Genomic DNA, 18,280 nt, shown 5'->3' on the forward strand with positions numbered 1-18,280 from the left:
TTACAGATGAAGTAACTGAGATTTAGATTTTAGTGACCCATCCAGAGGCTCACAGAGCTATTAAGCTCTGTGTCCAAATGTCCAAGGCAGGATTTGAACTCAAATTCAAGGGTATCCTTACTTCACGTGCTGCCATATAAAAATTCTACACTTGCAGCTTTATCTCCTGCTTTGCTTCAGTCAAGCTGGATGTTGGATTTTTGTCTATATTATTCTCTAGCACACAGGGGGTCAAATATGTCCTAGTTGTGTAACCCTGGACAAGTCACTAAACCCTGTCTGCCTCGGTTTCCTCATCTGTGAAATGAGCTGAAGATGGAAATGGCAAACCACTCCAGTATCTCTGTCAATAAAATCCCAAATGGAGTCCACAGAGTCAGACAGAATTGAACAACCCCTGTATAGGCCTAACAGAACTAGCACTTTTCCCCTGTACCACACATGATGCCTTCCCATTAAAGACCAATTCTAAGTCCCTCCTATTTGATCCCTGTTTGGGCTTCATAAAAGCACTAGCTTTGTCCCTTTATATGATTGTGTTATTTCATATTGTGTCTTTACAAAATCCTCCTTTTAAATTCTGAACTTCCCAGGAATGTTAGGTATTTTTTATTCTCTGTACCTTCCACAGCACGTAGCACACTGTTTTGTACATAATTGTTATTTAAGTATATGTATAAGGTTAAAGTTTGCTGAATGTTGTATAACAGACCTTAATACTGTTCATGTGATTTCATAATAACATAGGATTCCAGAAATAAATAATTTAAAATATTTTTATCACTAAGTAGAGGAACAGACAGTCTATGAAAGGTACCTAGGAAAAAACATCCATATTGCTTTTTAGGGACATCACTAGTTCTTACTGGTCACTTCAGACCCTTTTTTCTCATTATACATTTCAGCAGTAACAGCTGAAAAAGCAGAATCAATAGCTTGTGTTGGGGGTCACTAACCCACTCACTGAGTTTAAAAAGGAGGTATAGTTGGGAAACTGCTTTCCACTAACTATGAAAAAAATGTTCAGTCGTTTCAATAGTGTCCAACTCTTGATGACCCCATTCAGAATTTTCTTGGCATAGACTCTGGAATGGTTTGCCATTGCCTTCTCTAGCCCATTTTATAGATGAGGAAACTGAGGTAGACAAAGTGAAGGGACTTGCCCAGTGTCACCTGGCTAGAAAATTTCTGAGACTGGATTTCAATCCTGCTGACATCAGAGCAGTGCTCAATCCAATACATCACCTAGCTGCCTCTTTCATTACTTTATTCATATAGAAAAATAAATAACCACAAGGCAATATGTTCTAACTTTCAAATGAGTGCCTTCAGATAATGAACTCTACAGAGTTCAGAGAAGGGGAAACATTAAATGAAATGTTTGCACTAATTTAATTAACATAGCATTACTATTTGAAACAATTTTATTATGAATTTAATCAACAAACATTTCTATGTATAAAGATTTTATGTGGCCTGGTGAACTGTTACATAGTTTTTTTTCTTTCTTTCTTTCTTTCTTTCTTTCTTTCTTTCTTTCTTTCTTTCTTTCTTTCTTTCTTTCTTTCTTTCTTTCTTTCTTTCTTTCTTTCTTTCTTTCTTTCTTCTTTCTTTCTTTCTTTCTTTTTTTTTTTTAATAAAATCTACTTTAACATTCAAAAGGGGGTGAGAGAACAACAAAATTGTCCATTGCCATTTTATTTCCTGAAAACTTCTGTCCTTTGCCATCTCCACCACGTTTTGTTATATCCTACAATAAAAGTTAATCGGTTAAACAAGTTGTTTGATGTACTTAAGCATTTATTTGGCTTGTTTCAGGTGGGTCTGTTTCGGAAATCAGGAGTGAAATCTCGAATCCAAGCCTTGCGTCAGATGAATGAAACCTTCCCTGAGAATGTCAGTTATGAGGATCAGTCTGCTTATGATGTGGCAGACATGGTTAAACAATTCTTTCGGGACCTACCAGAGCCACTCTTTACAAGCAAACTAGGAGAAACTTTCCTCCATATTTATCAATGTAAGTTGGTTCTCATAATAGTTAATTCCCTTTAGTGTAAGACTAAGGAGATGACTTTTTTGACATACTCTTCTAAAAATTTCCATGGATTTGAGACCAAGTCAAGGTCTTAGGTTTAAGTCCACAGTTTTCAATTGCTCTTCCAAAGGTAAAGAAGGAAGGGAGGCTGTGTGATGGTGTGGAGGCAGAAGTACCTATAAAATACATATAATTTTTTTAATATTTTAAGTCCCTTCGAATTGTAAAAAAAATCAGTCAAATATGTAGCTAAGGCCAAACTGACTATAAGCAAAAAGTAAATGGTACCATTTATTTCCATTACCTAGTAAATAAATCAACAAAGGACCACATTTCTAATTTTATTTTCATAATTTATATTGTCATTTATTTTCCCAAAGAAATGTTAGCACTGGAAAACCTAGAAATATCTCATCTATCCAAAGCAGAGTGCCTTTAATTAAGCACGTATTCTGAGGATTGTTTTTTGTTTGTTTTTTAATCAAAGGCCAATGCCCATTATAGAAGACAGTAGATTCTAAAAACATAAAAAAGAATCTTTTCTAGGGTTACTTTTCTAAGGCACTTATGGGTGCTAGACCCTCTCCTCCAAATTAACAACTCAGAGATACTTCAGTTACAAAGAGAAAGCATTTATTTGCTCCTTGCAGGGAGAAGCCCAAGCACACCTGGGCAGACCCAAAGCCTTTCCGCTCCCATTTCCCAACATGTGCCTGGCTTGGCAAGCCGGAAATAGTAAAGCTGGTTAAATAACAAAAGACCCAGGTCTTTTCATTGGATGGACTAAAAAAGAAGTAACCATTATTGACCAATGGTCCCCAGTGTTGTCTACTTTCTGTGGGTCAAGTCCCTTCCTGAAACGGAAAGGTCTGATCTTTCTTGCCCTAGAAACTTCAAGACCTAGAGATCATATGACTTCCTGCAACTTGGGCCTAAGGCCTGACCTACTTCATCTCATAGATTTGTTGAGAAAACTTCACCTGGTCCCATTCAGTTGTTTTATTAAAATAAACTATTGTGATTTAAAAAAAAAAAAATCCCATGTACTAAAACTTCACATTTGGCCACATTGAATAGATAGGCCTTTACTGTTTGGCTGTAACAATCCTAAACATGTTGATTGCACAAGATTTATATAATCTGTAAGAAACATCTTTAAGGAGAAATCTGTGCTTAGAGTTCTCAAAGAATCTATAGTGGTAGAATTTCAAAAATATTGTAATTAATATTATAAAAAATGGGACCAGTGGATGCCACTAAATTGACTTACCTTTGACAAAGTTTATATGTTAAGATTATAACCAAGAAGGACAATTGATATATATTACCTTGCTGGACAAGTGTAGCTATAAGATGAGATAATCACCGGGAGTGAATTCAGAAATATTCAGTTTTCAAATACACTAAATCTACAGTTACTGGAAGCACTAGGAACAAAACATTAGTATACATTAATTCTATTGTACAATTAGACACTGACTTTTGCTAAAGTTAGCTTGCTTCTCAGAAATATTTATGGAGTCCTAGCCTCCAATCTGGGAAAATAATGTTCAGTAATAAAAATACAAGGAAAGGAGGAAAACTTTTTTTATTTATTATATTCCATGATCAGGGCATTGTGCTAAGCACTGGACATATGAATACAAGCAGAAAAGACTGTCAGCCCTGCAAGATTCCAATGGGGAAAGACAATACAGAAAATAGAGCTAATAATGGAAGAAGAAGAAATGGGAACATAGTTTTGAAGTAGAAGAGAGAGTGAAGTACAGAACTAGCAGGAATGTGAATACAGTTACCTGGGCCTCTCCAGAAATTGGAAGCTCCATTAGGAACTCTTCAGTGGGAGAAGGGGTGTAAGTTTTACAGTGAAAAAACTATGCTCAAAATAAGTGGTTAAATAGTGAAAAAAAGTTGAGTTTCTCTCCCTTGTAGAAATTATAGAGGTTAGAAATTGAGTCAGATTCTTTGGGAAGGATAGTTCTGGTCGTAGTCCCATAAGCCTCAGGGCAAATTGGAATGGGTGGAGGGAATGAATGAAGAGAGGTCTTTGTTAGACAAAAGAATTTCATTGTCACATAGGAAGAAGTAGATATCTTTATGATAGACATTTAGATAGAAGGCTTCTGTGAAGCTGATAGCTGCTTATAGAAATGCTCCTCAAAGCTGTCAGTTTAATATCTGTGGAGAAGAGTTTAATTTAAGTGCTGAATTGCTTCCTTTCACAAAGAAAACTTAAAAGCAGAGTATTGCCAGACTCCTAAAGCTGAGGGTATTGTCACTCCATACAGCAGGGTATTGTGCAGCCTTTCTAGGGGCCCACCGGAATGTGCTTGATCTTATTGGAGAAAACCTCATCTCCAAGAATTTCCATTAGATGGGCTGTTTCTTTCATTCTGTTGCTTGTTTACTTTGGGACATTCATGAAAAGCTTCCCTTTTTGCTTCCCTGAGCATTCTAAACTAAACACTGAGGGAGAAAGTTTAATGAAACATGGTTAAAAGTTTATGAGTTAAAAGCCCCATACACCATTTATATGATGTTTATGAAGAACATATGCTCTTTTTTGTGTTTATGTGACTCTGTCTATCTCTTTCTCTCTTTGTGGGTCTCTGGTGTGTATGTCTCTTTATATGTGTGTGTGTGTGTCTCTGTCTCTGTGTATTTATCATTCTAGTATCATTCCCTTCTATACATGACAATTGTGAGACATGGTCTTTTATTTCCCCTCCTGCTCTGATTCTTGACTTCTAGATTTCAGAACCATGCCTCTTCTATTGCTAGTTCATATCTTATTACCTGGAGCATTCTATCCCAGTATCCCACTCAGATGGAGTATCCCTCCAGTCTTCCCCACTTCTCCCATAGAGGAATTTCTCTTGCAGCCTCTATTTTATGGAAGGGACCAGGCTGGCCTCCTTTCGTTCCCTTCTTAGCCATATTTCTGACTTTTTGGACATATTTTAATATTAGCACACTGGGTATCTTCATTTCATTATCACTCCACCAAGTTTTTCGGTTCATTTTGGTGTGTTGTCTCCCCACATTAGAATGTGAGCTTCTTGAGGGCAGAGACTGTTTTTCCTTGTCCATATATCCCTAATGCTCAGCACAATGCCTATCACATAGTAAGCTCTTAATAATTGCTTCTTCCTTCTTCTTTCCTTTAGACATTGGTACTACAAAGTCTTAAAATCTTAGGGAGTTCAGCATTCATCCAGTCTAGGAGACTGGAATCAGGAAGTTCATCTTGCCCAACCTATAAGACAGCATTTCCCCCCAAATAGTTTAATTACAGAATATTTTGAAATTTGCATTATATGAACAGAAACTACAACTGCTGGTGCTGAGGGCTTGATAAATATAGACTCTCTTGCAAAGGAAAGAGTGAAAATTTTTGGAGCAAAATAGATATCAGGGGGGCTTCAAGCACCTGCTTTATTTATTAAGTACCTGCTATGGGCCAAGCATTGTGCTAAGGGTTGGGGACATAAGTACAAAGAATAAAGAATCTATTGATGATGAGCTTACGTGCCATTTTAGCCCAACCCTCCCATTGTATAGAGGAAGAAATTGAGGCCCAGGGAGAGTGAGTTACTTAAGGTTGCAGTGATAGTAAACATTGGGATTTGAAGGTTCTCTGGTTCTAAAGCCATGGCTTTTTCCACTGTGTTGTGTATTCTCTCCTCACAATAGACCTCTCTTCATGTCATGTTCAATATTTAACATACCATTTTATACAGTTTTATTTCATAAATAATATTTTAGAAAAAATATCACTAACATTTAATTTTTTTCCCAGAATCCTTATTTCTATCACTCAAAATGCTCCTGCAGAATCAAGTTTGGAAAACAATTGAAGAGTATAATATTTCATTTGCCTCGGTTGCCATAACTACCACTGTGTTAACTATATTTCACTTTTAGGAATTTATCTTATTTAATAATTTATTTTTTCATTTTTCCCATGTATCAGTACCCTCAGTTTTCAATTACTTAATCTCTCTAGATTCCATAAATGCAAAGACCATATTAATTATGGTTAATTAAATTATAATTGATTCTGCAACCCTGAAAAAGAAATATATACTCCACTGTAAGCATGTTCTTAGTTTGTTTGGAAGATCCATTGCACTGATCAGTTCTTGTTTTTCCTCAGATGTTCCAAAAGATCAGCGCCTCCAGGCAGTGCAGGCTGCCATCATGTTGCTGGCAGATGAGAACAGAGAGGTCCTGCAGACTCTATTGTGTTTCCTGAATGATGTTGTCAATTTAGTGGAAGAAAATCAGATGACACCCATGAACCTGGCTGTGTGTCTTGCTCCTTCCCTTTTCCATCTTAATTTATTAAAGAAAGAAAGTTCCCCAAGGTGTGTTTTTCATAACAATAAGAGGAATTGTTTGGGGGTTGGGAATAAGCTGAAGATTCCCAACCTAGCCCTGCCCCAGAGACATAAAAATATTGTTCATTTGTACTTCGCACTTGAATATTGCAGCACTTTATTAAGAAAATTTTGCAAGGCAATTTAATCTTAGTAACTTAAATTCATTGTATTCATGACGACGTCATTTAAGAGAATGATTTTGAACTTGTCTAGGAAGGTTTATGACTTGTGTTGTTCTTTTTTGTGGTGTAGGAAAGGAAGAAGGCAAAGTTATATACCATAAATTCTCGTGGGCAGGCTACACTGAAAACCAAAACATGGAACCATGCAATTAAGTGTTTCAAATCTTGGAAAATGGTTCCTTTGCTCCCTACATAATTGTTAGTAATCCTCATCTTTTCCCAAGCCTTTCAATTACAAATAATTAAAGTGGCAAGGATCCAACCTAATTCAAATATCTAAAATGTGTGGTAATCATCTTTGTTTAGAAATGAGAAAGTTTGGAATTTGGATAGCATCTGGTAATGAATAGAAACCAGGAGGGATGGGCTCTGGGTCCCAAAAATATATTTGGTTTTACATTCAAATGTGACATTGGCATTCAATTACAGAGTGATACAGAAGAAATATGCTACAGGCAAGCCAGATCAAAAGGACCTCAATGAGAATCTGGCAGCCACTCAGGGTCTTGCCCACATGATAATAGAATGTGACAAACTTTTTGAGGTGAGTGAACAATTCTGGCTTCATTCTTTATAGTTCTTGGAACTCGATGAGACACTGGGAATATTTAAAGTATTTATGGTTTATACTTGTTTGTTCCTCCATTTTCTTCATAAATAATAGCACCTTGTATTTTTCTAGCATTTGCTTGAAAAAGCTCAAAAATATAACCCTTGAAATAGAGGTTTTGATTAGATACAAACACATAGACCTCATTACAGCTTTTATGAATGTAGGGAAATAGCTTTGCTGATTTGCTGGTACATTTTATTTCAGTTATCTAATTCCCCCTTTAGATTTGACTAGATTCAATATTTTTTGGCATTAATAAACATTGTTCATATTCCCATTAATATGGTGAGTGATGCATTTGAGAAGTAAGTGAACTAGACTCTTGTGACATTTTTTAAATTGGTCAAGGGTTTTGAGGATGTGTCAAGAGAAAAAGAGGATTCTTAAAATATAAGGAACTTACTGTCTTCCTTCATAGTTACATAATTGGATTTATAAGATCTATTTTTATTCATACCTGGCATGTCACTGAATCTAGAACTGGACTGACATAGTAATTGGTATTCATTTACATATAAATATATTTTCATATTTTATATATACTAATGTGTATGCTTGTATGTGTACATATGTATACATACCTGTGCTTCACATTTATGAAGGACTTTTACAGTCACTTTCATTCAGTCCTTACCACATCATCATCATCTTCATCATTTGGAACACCCTGTATGGTGCTTTAAGTTTTACATTTTGCAAAGAACTTTACAAATATCTCATTTTATCCTCACAAAAACTCTGTGAAATAGGTATTATTATTATTATCTCTATTATATAGATGAGAAAACTTAGGTAAACAAAAGTTAAATAACTTGCCTAGGGTCATACAGCTAATAGATCTGGATCTGAACTTGAGTATCCCTGACTTCAGGTCCAGCATCCTGTGGCAAAGGTAGTGAAGTAGGTAGTGAAAAGAATTATTGATTGCATTTTTCAAAGGTGGAAACAGAAACTGAGAAACATTGTGACTGATCCACAATCATGTGCCTACAAGTGGCAAGTTTGGCACTTGTATTCAGGTCTTCAAAGTGAAAACTCAATATTCTTTATACTATATCATACATTTTCTTGAATCAAACTGATTGAAAATGGATTAAGAATAAAATAAAAAAAGGAAATAGAACAACTAGAAAAATCATTGAAAGTTATCATCATAAATATAACTTCAGTAATATATTACCTGTATTTCTCATCTTCCAAAATTAATATTATATAGCAGTGATATTTGGTAAGTGAAAAAAACCTAATTTAGGCAAAAAAAAAAGATTATTATTATCCATTATTTAGTCTAAGAAATTGTTAACTCCTCAAGGACTTTGTAAATGTTTGTGTTTTAATTGATTCATCTCCTCAGTAACTGATATGGTGCCTTGTACATAATAGGAGCAAAATAAACATTTATTTAATAAATGATTATGAGTGAAAACATTTTTGAAAAGCTAAATATTTCTTTCACTTAAACCTGTTGGCAATCTTTTGGAATAGGTCCCACATGATATGGTAGCTCAATCTCGTAACTCTTATATGGAAGCTGAAATCCATTCTCCAACACTGGAAGACCTGGGAAAACAGCTGGAAGAGAATGGAGGAAATTTCCATGTATACCTGGAACATCTCATCCAAGGTTTACAGAAAGAAGCAAAGGAAAAATTCAAAGGATGGGTCACTTGTTCAAGCACAGACAGTACAGACCTTGCTTTCAAAAAGGTAATTTCCTGGGTTAATTAACTTCAAAATCCCTCTACCAGATAGGAATTTAAAACTTTGTCTTGTTCCCAGGAATAAAACTAACAAGAGTGTGTGGAAATGTAGAGTTACATTTGACTTTGATAGAATGAAAAACTAACAGTTAAAATGCTCACAAGTAACAGGGGATGAGAATTATGGACTGAGCTGGAAGGGGGGGGTCTCAAAGAGCATCTGATGCAACCAATTTAGTGAACAAGTAATCACTTAACTTTTTCCTTGAGTAGGTTCATAGAAGGAAAACTCACTACCTGTTAAAGCAGCACATTTTACTTCTGGGCAGGTCTATTTTGAGGAGAAATTTTTCCTTACATCAGCCACAAACCTTCCTTTTCTTACTTGTTGCTTATTCCCTCTAGAAAGGGAATTAACTTTTAACAAGAAAAAAATTTTCAAAGCAATTTGATCAAACTAATTGAATTTATCAGTATACTATTTAAGAGCTAAATGAGCTGATTAGGAAAGTTAAGTTTTTGACATCTTTTTATGGAAGAGGAGAGAAAGGAAGAAAGTCATTTGTCATTCCTCTTCCACTTGAGAATGCTTCAAATACTAGTATGGCAGAAACTAGGCATCGACTGACATTTAACACTGTACACCAAGATAAGGTCAAAATGGGTTCATGACCTAGGCATAAAGAATGAGATTATAAATAAATTAGAGAAACACAAGATAGTTTACCTCTCCGACCTGTGGAAGAGGAAAGAATTTGTGACCAAAGAAGAACTAGAGATCATTATTAATCACAAAATAGAAAATTTTGATTATACCAAACTGAAAAGGTTTTGTACAAACAAAACTAATGCAGACAAGATTAGAAAGGAAGCAATTAGCTGGGAAAATATTTTTACAGTCAAAGATTCTGATAAAGGCTCATTTCCAAAATATATAGAGAATTGACTCTAATTTATAAGAAATCAAGCCATTCTCCAATTGATAAATGGTCAAAGGATATGAACAGACAATTCTCAGATGAAGAAATTGAAACTATTTCCAGCCATATGAAAAAATGCCCCAAGTCATTATTAATCAAAGAAATGCAAATTAAGACAACTCTGAGATACCGCTATACATCTGTCAGACTGGCTAGAATGACAGGGAAAGATAATGCGGAATGTTGGAGGGGATGTGGGAAAACAGGGACACTGATACATTGTTGGTGGAATTGTGAATACATCCAACCATTTTTGAGAGCAATTTGGAACTATGCTCAAAAAGTAATCAAACTGTGCATACCCTTTGATCCAGTAGTGTTACTACTGGGCTTACATCCCAAAGAGATCATAAAGAAGGGAAAGGGATCTGTATGTGCATGAATGTTTATGGTAGCCCTGTTTGTAGTGGCCAGAAACTGGAAACTGAGTGGATGCCATCAATTGGAGAATGTCTGAATAAATTGTGGTATATGAATGTTATGGAATATTATTGTTCAGTTAGAAATGACCAGCAGGCTGAATTCAGAAAGGCCTGGAGAGACCTACACGAATTGATGCTGAGTGAAACAAGTAGGGCCGGGAGATCATTATATACTTCAACAACAATACTATATGATGATCTCTGGCCATCCTCAGCAATGAGATGAACCAAATCAGTTCCAGTGGATCAGTAATGAACTGAACCAGCTACACCCAGAGAAAGAACTCTGGGAGATGACTAAGAACCATTACATCAAATTCCCAATCCCTATATTTTTGCCCACCTGCATTTTTGATTTCCTTCACAGGCTAATTGTACAATATTTCAGAGTCTGATTCTTTTTTGTACAGCAAAATAATGGTTTGGTCATTATACTTATTGTGTATCTAATGTATACTTTAATATATTTAACATCTACTGGTCATCCTGCCATCTAGGGGAGGTGGTGGGGGGAAGGAGGGGAAAATTAGAACAAGAGGTTTGGCAGTTGTCAATGCTGTAAAGTTACTCATACATATAACCCGTAAATAAAAGTCTATTAAAAAAAAAAAAAGAGAGAGAAAGAGAATGCTTCAAATACTTGTAAAAAACTATCAAGTCACCCTGAGGCAAGGGCTCTTAACCTGATATTTATGAACTTGTTTTTAATTTTTTTAAATTGTAGATCAACATAATTAGCTTTCCCTGGAATCTTACCGATCGATCAATTTATCTATATATAAAATGCACTTAAAATTTTTTTCTAAAGACTCCATAGAGCTCTTTGATATATAAAAATATTAAGAATTCTTGCTCTAAGTCTTCTTTTTTCCAAGACAAATATTCCATTTTCTTAACCATTCTTCCTGTAACACAATCTCAAGATCCTACATTGCAGTTGCATTCCTGCTTAGCTTCCCAATTTAGCAATGTCTTCTCTAATTGTACAGATATGGCCTAGCCAGGGTACTATACAAGAAGATTATCAACTCTCAGGTTCTGGACCCATTCACTGTTTTAATGCAAACTAAGGCTGCCATAGTACAACATTGTTTCAAGTTGAATGTTTAGTACAGTAAAATATCTTTTTTTTTTTTTTCATTTAGTCACACTTCTCACTTCTCATTTTGTTGCTTTGACCCAGTAGTTAACCAGTTCAATGTTACACTGACCTCTAGATTTGAAATCTTTCTTGTTCTTCTGCCATTCTTGCTCTGTCAATTCTTAGCTCTGGGTCTCCCTTATTTTCTGCTTTCTCTATTCCTACTCATAAACTGCTAAATGCTTCTAGAAGAAGTGACACAGCTCTACTTATTAGGCTCACTAAAATAATCCCAGTCGGGCCCTCATTCCTGTACAAGAATCCATTTTATTCTTCCTTGGTTGTTATGCTCCCACACTAGCTCTTCTCCCTCAACCCTACCACATATTCTCTCTTAGGAGATTGCTTCTACTTATAATGTACTAAGAATAATGAAGCAATCCTTTATAAGCTTTTTAATCTTCCTATTTCATACCTCAAAGCCCTTTTTTATCTTCACTTTTTTTTTCTTTTACTCTATTTTCTGAGGATGAAATGACTTTTCTTGCCAAAGCAAATACCTCTAATTTCCTTAAGGAGTTAGCTCTCGTTTTCATCTTCATTCTTTCCCTTTTTGTAGGCCTCTGTTTCCTAAACAGCATGTTCAGTACTTCTCTATCCTTTAAGAATCTTTATTTGACTCTGCCATTCTCTCAAGCTACCATCTTGTATCATTCATCATTTTTATTGCTAAACTTCTAGTCTTCTCTCATGACTAGTATATCACCTCTCTTACTCAACTCCATGCAATTTAGAGTCTTTCTCTACTTCTCTATGCAAATCACTATCCCAAATGCCATCTTTACTGCTGATTCCAATGTATTTTTAAACTTCTTGATCTCCCTATAGATTTTGACACTATTCACCATCCATTCCTCTTAGATGCTTTCTAGATACTGACTTGACTTTTATGATTATATTATCTCCTACTTCACCTCCTGTTTCACCTTCTCAGACTTCCTATTAGATCATCATCCATAGAGATATCCTTTCCTATAAGCAAAAGTAAACCATAGTTCTAGCTCTTCTCCTCTTTCTTCTTGTTCTTATTCACTCAGCCCCATGCATCTGGCGTTCAGATCTATATATCCAACTCTAATTTATCTCTCATAAACTTCTACTGCCTATTAGATATCTTGAGGGTATTGACAGCCATTATTTCCAAAATAGAATTTATTATAATCTTTCCTCTCCACCAACCTACCTGTTCTCTAAATTTCCCAATTTATGCCAAGAGCATCATCATTCTTACTTTATCCTTTCGAATCAACCTTCTTCCTATTCTGCCAAATCCAAATAGATTGTAAGCTCTATGAGGGCAAAGACTTTTTCATTTTTGTTAGTAGGTTAGTCAAAGACTAAATCTTTGAGTCAATTTCCTGCCTCTACTACTAAATAATTTGTATACACATAATTATGAAATGTATACAAGTAAATAAGTAGTAGTGTGGCATATTGAAGAATTGGCAAACCTTTTAGTCAGGAAAATCCGGTTCAAATTTGTTATGGGCTAGAGCTCTGAACTTGAAACAAAGGATTCGTACAAGCTATTAAGTCAGTGGAATTGATAGAGACAATAGTTATTTAATTTAGCATGGTTCAGCATGATTGATTTAATCCTACAAGGAGATGTTATGGGCCAGAACTTGAAACAAGGTACTAAGTAGAATTGAGGAGACAGTGGTTAAATCTAGTTTAGCATTGATTTAATCCTACAACAAATAATGGTTTCTTAGTGATATGCTGATTGATGTATACTCATTGTGGGACATATAAACAAGAAGCTCTCAGGGCCAGAAGGACAAGCTCACTAAAAGCTCTCGGAGCCTGAGACAGATTCATTCTGTCTTCCATCTTTGTTGTGGCTCAAGCACAAACCCTTGGAAGTCGAAGAGATTCAGAAGCCAGAGAAGGCAGGCGGGATCTCAAGCTCTTGGAACCAAGGAGAGAGATAGGCCTCCAGAAAAACTAGCCGAGTCCCAAGTGAAGGAGACAAGACTTTGAAAGAGACAATAAAGGATTTGGACTTTAACCCCTGGCTGTAGTCTTGTGATTACTGAACAGAAACGAAGGCCCAGAAGCCTCCCAAGAAACCTGCTCCAAGAGAATATTACACATAATTCCACTTCACATTTTGCCTGTATATGTGCAAATCCACTTATGCTCTTAATATTCTAGCCCAGGGCTTCTTAAATTTTTACCACTTTTGACTTCTTTTCAACCAAGAAATTTTTACATGACCACAGATATACAGGCATATAAAATAGGCATACAAATGAAACATTTTCTGATAACAAATCATAATTTCACAACACCCACATTCAGTTGCAAGACCCCACAGTTAAGAGAACCACTAAGAAGCTGAACTTTGGGCAACTTTCTACACAATTCTCTACAATTACACGTGGCAGAACAGTTGGTGATTTACTTTGACCGAGATAGTTTTCTTACCCCAGGAGTTCCTTACCTCAATAAAATAATGAGTCTGAGTCTTTAAAAAAAACAAGACAAAATCAAAGACAAAAAATCAAAACAAAAAAACAAAATCAAACGACAAAAAAAATTACAAAATATTGAGGGGTGCAGAATCAGGATTAGCAATTTGGGTTAAGAAGGGGATGAATCGGGAAATATCTTATATTGAAAGTGGTCTTGAAATTGAGTTTGAAGGAAGCTAGGGATTCTCTGAAATAAAAGTGAAGAGAGAGTACACTTCTGGGCAAGAAGGACAGCCTAGATAAAGGTCATGGAGAGGACAGATGGAAATGTTATATGATGATGAACAAATAAGCTACTTTAACTAGAACATGTAATGCATGAAGGGAAGTACTGTGTAATAAAGCTTCAAAAGTAGTCTGGAACCACCATATGAAGGCTGACTTTGTGACAAAAAAGAGAAGTTTATATTTTTATTCAAAAGGCTCTAAGGAAGCACTGGGACCTTTTTGAACAGGGCAGTGACGTGGTTAGACATGGTTCTAGGGATGTCAGTTTTTGCAGCTTCATAGAAAATCAAGTAAAGAAAAGGGCGTTCAAGTTGCTCATACCCTTTGATCAAGCAAAATCTCTACTAAGGTCTGTATCCCAAAGAAATTATAAAAAAGGAAAAAGGATGTACACATACAAAAATATTTATAACAGCTCTTTTTGATGGCAAAGAATTGAAAATTGAGGGGATGTCCATCATTTGGGGAATAACTGATTAAGTTGTAGTATATCAATGAATTGGAATATTCTTGTGAAGTAAGAAATGACAAGCAGTGAATTTCTGAAAAACCTGAAAAGACTTAGAGGAACTAATGAAAAGTGAAGTGAACAGAAGCAGAAGAACTTTGTATAAAGCGACCCAAACACTGTAGAATGATCATTTGGGAGTGACTTAACTCTTCCCAACAATACAGTGACTCAAGATAGTTCCAAAAAATGGAAAATGCTATTCACATCCAAAGAAAGAAGTGATGGAATCTGAATGCAATTCAAAGCATTCAATTTTCACTTTATTTGTAGGGGTTGTTTTGGTTCTATTTCTTCTTATTTGACTAATGTGGAAATGTTTTACACAGTTGCACGTATATAAACAGTATCAAATTGCTTGCCATTTTATGGAGGAGGAAGAGGGGAGAAAATTGAGAACTCAAAATTTTATTCAAAAATTAATGTTAACAATGTCTTTACATGTAATTAAAACAAAAAATATTATTTAAAAGAAGAAAAAATGGATTGGAGAGAGGAGAGAGCAGAAGGTAGAAGTCACTTAGGAGGCAAATGCACTTATTTTTAAAAACATAGAAAGACATGTCCAATTATCTAAAGTTGTTTTTCAGCCTGAAGACACTTACCAAGATCACTCTTGAATTTCAGAGATTTCTTAAGTCCACATGAACCCCACCATACCCCATTCTTCATCAATAATATTTAATACTGTTTGATGATATCTTTTGTTTTATTTTCCAAAGGTTGGAGATGGAAATCCACTGAGGCTCTGGAAGGCTTCCGTGGAAGTAGAAGCACCTCCCTCAGTGGTATTGAACCGAGTTCTGAGAGAGCGTCACCTTTGGGATGAAGATTTTGTGCAATGGAAGATTGTGGAGACATTGGACAAACAGACAGAAATCTATCAATATGTTTTGAACAGTATGGCTCCCCATCCTTCCAGAGACTTTGTGGTTCTAAGGTAAGGCTGCTTTCCTTCCCTTAGTAACTTTTACTTCTTTTTTTCTCTCAATAGATGTAATAATCATAGCTGTATTTATTTGTATGCTGCCATTCCTTACCACCTGTCCAACATTAAGCAACAGTTTCATTCCATCAAAGCTTTTATTACATTTTGATGCAGGAGAGTAAGGTTTTTGTCATTGTTCCAAATGACTAAATTTCCTGATCTGAGCTTAATAGTTTTTCTTCAGTACAATCTATTTTCCCTTATGTTTTAATACTAGACTCTTCTTCCTTTCCCCCAGTTGTAGTCTTGTCCAAGTTTTTCTTATAGAATCCTTACACAGACTAGAAATATTGTTCACTTCCTTAGAACAGAGTTCTGATAACTTCTGTCTGTCCATTAGTATACCATTGCCTAATTACTCAAAGTTGCCTGCCTGGTTTTTGTCATTATTTTGTTTCCCTCCCTAAGAAAAAGGAAGTCTGTGATTAGAATTGAGTTTGTAACTCCAAATGTTCACAGTTAATTACTTTGGTTGGAAATACTGACATAGCCTTAAGTGTTCATAACTATTCTGGAGTCTTTCTCATGTTTAAGATTTTAGGAAATAACAGAACTAGACCTAAGTTTGTTGTCTAACTCCTGAAAATTTGCTTTCAGTTGATTAATGGGATTTAATTTCAGACCTTTGCTTTCTGGGACTGGAATTAGATGCCAATCCAGTGATCTTCAGTTTTCAGAGTATAAATGGTCTAATGAGTCAATATTACATCAGAGAGAATGATTGAAAATACTAAGAACCCAATAAAATATAATGATATCAGTATAGCCTTTTTTATTGTTAACTAGTGGAAAACAAGTCACCCTGTGCAATACTTCCCACTGAGAAGGATTTTCAGATATTGCCAGTATAAATTGAATTAGTAATGGTCCTCCCAAATGAATTTTTAAATACGTCATACATGAAAAATTTTTGACAAAAAGTTCTAAAATTATATTTAGGTGCCTTTCTTGCTAGATCCTTATCCTGCAGGGTTTATTTTTCTGTTGCAGTGACTTTTAAGGACCCATTCATTATAAACATCTGAGTTTGTCTCAATGACCTTAGCCAAAATCTCTGGGACCCAGCTGGAAAATGTAGGCAGCCATAAATATGACTTCTCAACACCAGTTATTTGCTGTCACTTTATGAAATCTGGAGTCTATTTTCTTACTTTCATCAGGGCAAGATGGAGAAGGGATGATGCTGTCATGTTTTCCTCCTCTCTCAACATACTGCAGGAATATAATTGAAAGCTAAAGCTCTTTGAATGACTAGAGATCCTCACCCAGGTTACATTCACCCTCTTTTTGCTTGGCCAGTCTTCTTTCATGTTTATAATTATTTACTCTCATTTAACATTCCTCTGAAGCTTATGAGTGGCTTTCAAATGACTATTAATCTGAATGATTACATTTGGCCAGGATACTAAATCTCTTCTCCATCCATATCAGTAACAAGCATTTATTAAGTGCCTGTTATGTGTCAGGCCTGAGAAATAACAAGGAAAATAAAACACTCCCTTTTTGGAAGGAACTTTATTTCTGTCCTGAATTGTGTGTGTGTGTGTGTGTGTGTGTGTGTGTGTGTGTGTGCTTGTTTGTATACACACACACACACACACACACACACACACACAAAGAAATCCACACCTATTCCCATATGCATAATGCACAGATACATACACAGAGATTTTATATATGTGTGTACATATATACACAGAAGTTGTAGTAGAAGCAGCATCTATTTGATGTAATCTAGACTTGTTTCCCTTTTTTAAAATGTTAATATTTTATTTTTTCTAATTATATGTAAAAAGGATTAACAGTTTTGTTTTTTTTTAATTTTGGGTTCCATCCAAGGTTTCTGATAAAGGCCTCATTTCTAAAATAGATAGAAAATTGACTCAAATTTATAAGAATACAAGTCATTCTCCAGTTGAGAAATGGTCAAAAAATATAAACAGACAATTTTCAGATGAAGAAATTAAAACCATTTCTAGTCATATGAAAAAATTTTCTGAATCACTGTTGCTTAGAGAAATGCAAATTAGGACAACTCTGAGGTAGCACTTCATACCTCTCAGATTGGTTAAGATAACAGGAAAACATGATAAATGTTGGAGATGATGAGAGAAAACTGGGACATTAATGCAATGGAGTGTTGTAAACTGATCCAACCATTTTGGAAAGCAATTTGGAACTATGCCCAAAGGGCTATCAAACTGTGCATACCCTTTGATCCAGCAGTGTCCCCACAGTGTCTATATATCAAAGAGATCATAAAAAAGGGAAAAGGATCCATATGTGCAAAAATGATTATAGTAGCCCTTTTGGTTGGCAAAGAATTGGTAAATGAGTGGATGCCCATCAATTAAAGAATGGCTAAATAAGTTATGGTATTTTAATGTAAAGATTTATTGTTCTATAAAAACAATCAGCAGGATAATTTCAGAAAGGCCTGGAGAGATTTACATGAGCTGATGCTAAGTGAAGTGAGAACCAAGAGAACATTGTACACACAACAAGAAGATTGTGTGGTGACGAACAGTGATGGATGTGGTTCTTTCCAACAATGAGGTGATTCAGGCCAATTCCAATACATTTGTGATAGAGAGAGCCATCTGCATCCAGAGAGAGGATTATAG

General features: G+C 35.4%; 1 protein-coding gene across 4 annotated transcripts in view; it reads left to right on the top strand.

Moving 5' to 3' along the window:
• Nucleotides 1–18,280, top strand: part of STARD13 (StAR related lipid transfer domain containing 13) — a 291,189-nt gene that overhangs the window by 263,171 nt on the left and 9,738 nt on the right. For all 4 annotated transcript variants that reach the window (XM_051986474.1, XM_051986473.1, XM_051986476.1 and 1 more), the window contains 5 exons: nt 1,819–2,017; nt 6,192–6,402; nt 7,029–7,143; nt 8,698–8,919; nt 15,391–15,608. In XM_051986474.1, the coding sequence (XP_051842434.1) occupies nt 1,819–2,017; nt 6,192–6,402; nt 7,029–7,143; nt 8,698–8,919; nt 15,391–15,608 (965 nt within the window). The remainder of the gene's footprint in view (nt 1–1,818; nt 2,018–6,191; nt 6,403–7,028; nt 7,144–8,697; nt 8,920–15,390; nt 15,609–18,280) is intronic.

Source organism: Antechinus flavipes, chromosome 3, assembly GCF_016432865.1.
Source record: "Antechinus flavipes isolate AdamAnt ecotype Samford, QLD, Australia chromosome 3, AdamAnt_v2, whole genome shotgun sequence".
Lineage (NCBI taxonomy): Eukaryota > Metazoa > Chordata > Mammalia > Dasyuromorphia > Dasyuridae > Antechinus > Antechinus flavipes.